Genomic DNA, 6,429 nt, shown 5'->3' on the forward strand with positions numbered 1-6,429 from the left:
GTTAAATATGGAGAGTCAAACAGGCTTGACAATGGGGAACAACCTGGATACTCTCCCAGAGCTCAGATGAGTTTCTATCTTAAATCTTACAGAAAGCCATTCCATTTGCCATTCCCAGTTCGTTTCCACCTTTACCCTTCTGCTGTCTCTGAAGCATGAACCAGATCAGAGGAGCAGCCAAGAAGTCAAACTATTCCTAGCAGATGGCAAGAGTTTCACTCTTCTTTCTTGGTCTAATACAATTCCATGGTTCCCTGAATTGTGGGGGCTTAAGCAAGAGGTAAAATGCATGCAGATGCTTCCACTCAACCTGTTCAGGAGCTACCACAAGGAGCTTCCAGGTGGAGGTCATTTCTAGCCCATGGAACCTGTAACAGAAGACCCCCAAAAGCTCTACAGGTGCTGGGCTGTCCTGCACCAGTTCCAGCCCAGGGAATTAAGGACACCCCAGCCACATGGAACATTTGGGCTCCCAGATGAATGAAACTCAAGGGGCTTATGGGCTGAGTGAGGACCAGGTGAGGTCAACCAGAAGCTTTTGCAGGAAATGGATTTAATCAATACAGGGCCAAGCCCCACCAATGCCCAGGCAGAAGCTGCACAATTTGCTGGGCTAAGCACTGTATTAATGTAGATCAGGTCTACTTGATATTGATTTCTCAGCACAGGAATGTCCAGCTATTTCTATAAAAAAAGATCTTTAGCCAGGCAAGTTTAAAACCAAGCTTCAGGCCCTGCTGGGCAGCAAGGTGCAGCTTTGCAGCTGAGGAGATGAGATGAAGCAGTTTCACAGGGAACATTTCCCAGCCAGCAGCAGCTCCAGAGCTGCTTGCCATGAGGCTCCACTTCCCAACCCCAAAGCTTCAGCTGGAATGATACCAGGCTGATGGGATCTGCCTCTCCTTAAGCTCTTTGCCAGAGAGAAATTGCTCAGCAGTGACCAGAGAGCCCACAGTGATCCCTGCAATTCACCTCCCAGATCTCAGCAGTAACTTGGCCTGGCAATTTAAATGGAATTATTATTCTGCCTTCAACACTCTGAGCTGCTCCATGGGCACACTGAGCTAGATCCAAAGCTTCACTACCTCAGGGCTGGTGTGGCATCAGTGGAAGAACTTGACAGCAAAGGCTGAAGGTCTTGTGGTGCTGCCACAGCCCAGCACCTGTTAAGCCTGTACCCCTCACAAGATAAGGCTGAGTGTTGTTGAAACAACTTCTACTTGAGAGCAGGGAGAAGTTCCACATCTTCACATCTATATTCCAAGAAAACACCCACCCTAGTTTCTGACCTCCAGGAAACAACACTTTTTTTTTTAAAAGTGTTGGTTAAAATCAAGTCTAATAGAAGCAGCACTCACACCAAGAGCAGGCTCCTCTTCTTCCTCTGAAGGCAGAAAGCCAAGAGGCAAGGAGCAGAGCTTTCCACCCTGGAGTTCAGCAGGCAGGAGCTCTGTCAGCATCAGCCACCTCCCTGGCCAGGCTGAAAGCCCTGGGTTGCTCCAGGTCTTTGGGAGAGGCTCAGACATGGCAGCTGAAGAGCCCTTGGCTCACCTGAAACATCTCCTGACCCGGAGAGGTCAGTGCTGACAGTACCCGTTACCTACACCCGAAGCTGTCTGCATCTCTCCCAGCTCCTGCAGCCCTCCACAGACCAAAGCCATCACCAGGTAGCAGCAGACAAGGGCAGGAGGAGAATTCAACCTAGAAGGACTAAAGACAGGGTAATAACCAGGGTGTGGGGGGAGATAGATGCCTCTTGATAGGCTTGAGAAAGGTTTAGAAGTTGCTACTTCCCCAGACTCCAAGCCTCACCACCCCACTGCTTGCTCACCAGTTCCTGCATCCCTGACCACACTGGTCCACATCAAGGACTAGAAAAGGGATTGGAAGAGCACAGATCACACCTGGTGAGCAGGGCTCACCCCCTCACAGCCTCTCACCAAGAGAGAACAAAGACAGTAAGTGCTTTTACTTGCAGTAGTTTTATTTTAAGCAGCTCTGACTGAGTACAAACAGCTTCTAGAAAGATGTGTCTGGCTACACTGATGAAGGCCATGGTATGGACAGCTTGCTAGGGAGCTGGGAACATTGCAGAGCTTCAGCTCAGGTCTCCTTCTGGCCCAGAGCTCAGCTACCATTCCTGAAGGCAGCTACAAGTACTTAAGAGTGGCCCTGCTTCCACCACCTTCCTTTTAAGCTCCTAAAAATCAATTTATCAGCATCCAATGATCATCCAACATGTGACAGTTCTGTCTGCAGATGGAGGATGGAGTTACATCAGGCTAAGACCTGCCCTCAGGATCATACCAGGCAGGTCCCTTGCTCATGGCCTTCTCCTTTACATCAGGGTGGTGGAAGCTTCATGACCCCCTGCTCCTGCTGTCTCTGCTCCTTTCTCCTGCAAGGGTTCCTCTTCCTGTGAGGTTTCCACCTCCTTCTTCACAGGGCAGAAGGGTCCCACCAGACAGGACAGAGGTGTGTTGTTCTGCAGGTAATCCAGCAGCTCCTCCATGCACCCCTGGATCACAGCCAGCTGCTTCTGGCCCTGGGTCAGGACACTGCTGGACAAGTCCTGGAAGGAGCTTGCTGCTGAGAAGGAGGCATGAAGCTCCTCTATGGCACTGAGAGACTGTTTGGCTTTATCTTGGAGGCTCGAGGGAAGACCTTGGATAGCAGACACTATTTTATGGCAGGTGTCTTGGAGCTGCTGTGTGATACTGCATGCCATGAGCAGGGCCAGAGACTCCATCTCCTGGGAGGAGGCAAGGACAACATCAGGGGCATGAATTAATTCCAAAAAAAAAAGGTTTTAAAACAAAACAAACCTCAAAGGCATGCCCAGAGCCCTTTCCTTCACTCCCCAGGAGGTACCTCTGGCTCTTCAGAGCTTTTATCTCCTCTCTCTTTAGAACACTTCCTACTCCAGTCCAGCCACATCTGGTGTAATTTCTCCTGCCCTTCCTGAAGCTTTTGATTAAATCCTTGCTTAAACACTTCAATCTGTGGCAGAGAGAGATCAGTGTCAAGACAGACATGTCTGCTGGTGACCACCACACCACTTTATCATAGCAATGAAGCTGACAGCAAGACAAGCATTTGGTCCCCCTCCTTCCAGGTGAGCTGGCTCTACCTACCAGTTCAATGATGCAGTGGAGCTGTGCAAGGGGCTCCTGCATGCCCTGCCAGACCCTCTTCATTCTGTCTGTGGAGTGCAGGAAGGCAAAGAGGTGAAGTTCATCAGAGAAGGATCCCAGCCTCACAAAATACCTCCTCTGTTCCCTCTGCCACTCCACAGTCATGATGCCCACATCCTCCTCAGATGCTGCCAGTTTGGCTGAGGAAAGAACCAGCACCTGTAAGTGGCTGACCAGAGGTTCTTAACACACAATAAAAAAAAAAGTATCAGGAGATCTTGGACTAGAAGCCAGACAGCCTCCAGCATGGTCCATCCCTTCCCAGAGCAGTGGAGATGATCACCCCCACCATGATGGTTCCCACTTCCATACCTAGCTCCTTATTTCCAATGGGAAAAGAGTCATCTTCTGTCCTCTCCACCACAGCTTCTGCTTCACTTCCAGCCATCTGACCCACTCTGGAGTCCATAACCATCCCCACACTGCTCACTGCAGACCTGTCAGCCTCCACACTGCTCTGCAGAGTCTCCTTAGCCACATCCATCACCTCTGCCACTTTGCTGCTCACAACATCCTTTGCATCAGCCACTCTGGCTGCCACCAGCTCTTTTGTGTCAGAGATGATCTGCAGAAGAGACATCAGATAAGGGATTGTGTAGTGTTCTACATGACAATTCCGAATTGCACCAAGAGGACAATGAGCACAGTGTCTGCCAAGTATCCACTCCTGTAGGAGCTTGCACTCTGCTCCTAGGGTTAGTGTGTTCCCCAGATGAAAGCCTGCTTCCCTCCCATGTTAGAAATCCTGCAAGGACCAAGTCCCTCTGCCAGCAAGAAACTTTGATTCTTACCTCGTCCACTGGCTTCTGCAGGAGTGGGAGCTTCTCTCCTAGTTTTCCCAAACCCTTGGAGGCATACTCGCTGCAGCAACTGAGGAAAACAACAGTATCAAAGCTTGGTTTTCCTGCAATTCTATCTCCCCAGTCCTGCCTTCCTGAGCACATTGCTCTGCAAAGAGCCTGGATGAAGGTCACCAGGTCAGGTGTGCTGTAAGCTGAATTTGACCAGCAGCTTGTCTTAGTCTCCTCACAGACCTGTTCAGTCTGACAGCAACCCATTTCTACTTGTCTGGACATGGCCACCTAGATGGGACCCCCTCATGCAGCTTTTTGCTCCTGACTAGGAGATGCTTGGCCCAAAAGCCCCCAGGGATCCAGGATCACACAGTAACTGGCAGTAGGGATGCCCACTCTGAGCTTAGAGTGAGCTCAGCCTGTCACAGACACTGCTTTGTCTGCCCCTTGCCACCACTGTGCCACCCCTTGCCCCTCTCCCTCCAGGAGTTCAGAGCTGGGTGCCACAGTCATGTTCTGCAAGGGCACAGCCAGTGGGACCTTGAGATGCAACAGTCCAAGAGACTTCACCCTGTCACCACCATGAGCTTAAACTCATCTGACTACAAGCTCCTGCCACCCAGTGCTTCAGCCCTTCAAAGATTTGCTTTAAGCTCTTCAGAGTCAAGTCCTGGTCCCCAGGGAGGAAAACGCTGCTTGGACAAGGACTCTTAACCTTATTGTAAATCAGTGGTAGTCCTTTTAGTAGAGACATCTCACTTTTTCTTAACTCCTTCCATATCTGGAAGGAGCCAGAGAGCCCCTCACAGGCAGGACCAACCCATCCTTCCCAGGAGTTACCATGAGGCTCCAGGGAGGTGAGCAGTGGCTGCACACAGCTGGCTGGGGCTCCACTCACGCTCTTCACTCCCTTCCCTGCTGCATCACACATGGACTGGATGTAGGGGTGGCTCTGCTTGGTGGAGGCATATGCTGCAGAAACCGTGTCACAGGCTGAGCCAGCCAGGGTCAGGGTCAGGTTAGCTACCTGATTTACTGCAGCCTAGAGGAGGAAAAAAAAACCCAAAACCCTCAGACAATTGTGAAGCTTGCAGAGACAACACTGAGCTTCTTATGCAGGGAAGAACTTCCTCTGATGGCCGTCGGGTTGGGGTCACCCTTCTTGAACAATTGCTTTAAAATCTGCAATTTGATTGAGAAACAGGCTGTGGAGCACCGACACTTGTGGTCAGTCCTGGAGCAAGGCAAGGTCTACTTCTAGTGCAAAGCTGCCCAAGGGACAGCTGAACTTGTGGGCAACCATAGTGGACCCCTATCCAGCTCCAATTCCTTTGATAGAGTTGTGGAACAAGTCAGTTCTCCAGGAAAGGCTTCATCAGAAAAGGCTCAGATTAGTTTTGACAGACTTTACAGCAGCCTGGAAGAAACATGGTGCTGGTCATGGAAGAAAAGTGCAGGAGGTTTCAGGATTGTTGAAACATGGGAGCTCTTCCAGAGAAGGATTTTCTGCAGCAAGCCAGGATCTGAGCTTCAGAATTAGAGAAGCATCTCCTAGCCAGGACCCAAGCTGTCCTGCTTAGCCTAGGATGTGACTTACATCCTGATGACTTGGGTCATCAGATCAGCTCTTCTGGCTCTGCTACCACCCCCAGTTCCAGGGAAGCTGCAGGGGAACCACTGATGGGGGCTCAGCTCCCCCTCAGCTGGGCCACTTCCTCATAGCTGCATCCAGGAGCTGCCTCTCATTGCATCTCCCAGGGGCACCTACCTGCTGCTCCTCTTCTTTCACCTCCAGGGAGGTCTTAGCAGCTTCCTCTTTGTTAGGCATGGCAGAGGCCACCACAGCTGAAATGGCAGTGCCATAGTTTAGGAGGAAAGACAAAAAAAAAACAAAGCAGCTGATGAGCATCCCTCCAGACTCATCAGAAGAGATTCCTTTAGTACCCATTAAGGAGAGACCCTAAAAATGGACCTCTTCCCCATGCAGAAGGAAAAGGTTAGCTACTTGCAAAGACACCTACAATTAAAGATTAGTATAACTTGTGATATCAGAGAAATTATGGACAAGTCTTCCCGCACCCAGGAAAGCTCTTATCAGAGAGACCACAGTACTTACTACCAATATATCTAGAAGAGGCACCTGGTACCTCCTGTTTCCCAAAGGGTCAGAAGTCTTGCATTAGAAAAACCAGTAATAGCAAAACCAGGGGGCTAAAAAAGTATCTCAAAACATTTCTCTACTCCTCTGAACCCACCCCAATCTGCAGATTTCACTCAGAACCAGCACAGGTTGGATCTAACCTTTCAGGCAGGACCACAGGCAACCTTATAGCAATTAAGATTCATTCAGTTCTGTAATTAAGTCAAATAAGAAACATCTGAACATAAACCAGGGTCTGCTAGAACAATTCCAAGCCCAAAACATCCCCTGAAAACTACCT

The 6,429-nt window shown here is 50.0% G+C and overlaps 1 protein-coding gene across 1 annotated transcript; it reads right to left on the minus strand.

The window, feature by feature from the left end:
• Positions 1–2,338: 2,338 nt before the first annotated feature.
• LOC139803742 (perilipin-3-like) lies at positions 2,339–5,897 on the minus strand. Its single transcript, XM_071760191.1, has 7 exons — positions 5,757–5,897; positions 4,829–5,030; positions 3,986–4,068; positions 3,507–3,759; positions 3,135–3,334; positions 2,872–3,000; positions 2,339–2,752 (listed from the first exon to the last, which is right to left on the minus strand). The coding sequence occupies exons 1-7, from the start codon at positions 5,895–5,897 to the stop codon at positions 2,339–2,341; spliced, it is 1,422 nt and encodes a 473-aa protein (XP_071616292.1).
• Positions 5,898–6,429: the final 532 nt, after the last annotated feature.

The sequence above is a fragment of the Heliangelus exortis genome, chromosome 16, assembly GCF_036169615.1.
Source record: "Heliangelus exortis chromosome 16, bHelExo1.hap1, whole genome shotgun sequence".
NCBI classification, from domain to species: Eukaryota; Metazoa; Chordata; class Aves; order Apodiformes; family Trochilidae; genus Heliangelus; species Heliangelus exortis.

Bases quoted from the DNA above. Each gene is read 5' to 3' on its own strand.
- LOC139803742 (XM_071760191.1), bottom strand. From the start codon at position 5,897: ATGCTCATCAGCTGCTTTGTTTTTTTTTTGTCTTTCCTCCTAAACTAT. The intron at 5,031-5,756 runs GTAGGTGCCCCT...TTCCTCCTCTAG, and splicing joins TGAAAGAAGAGGAGCAGCAG to GCTGCAGTAAATCAGGTAGC. The intron at 3,001-3,134 runs GTAGGTAGAGCC...TCTCTGCCACAG, and splicing joins TCCACTGCATCATTGAACTG to ATTGAAGTGTTTAAGCAAGG.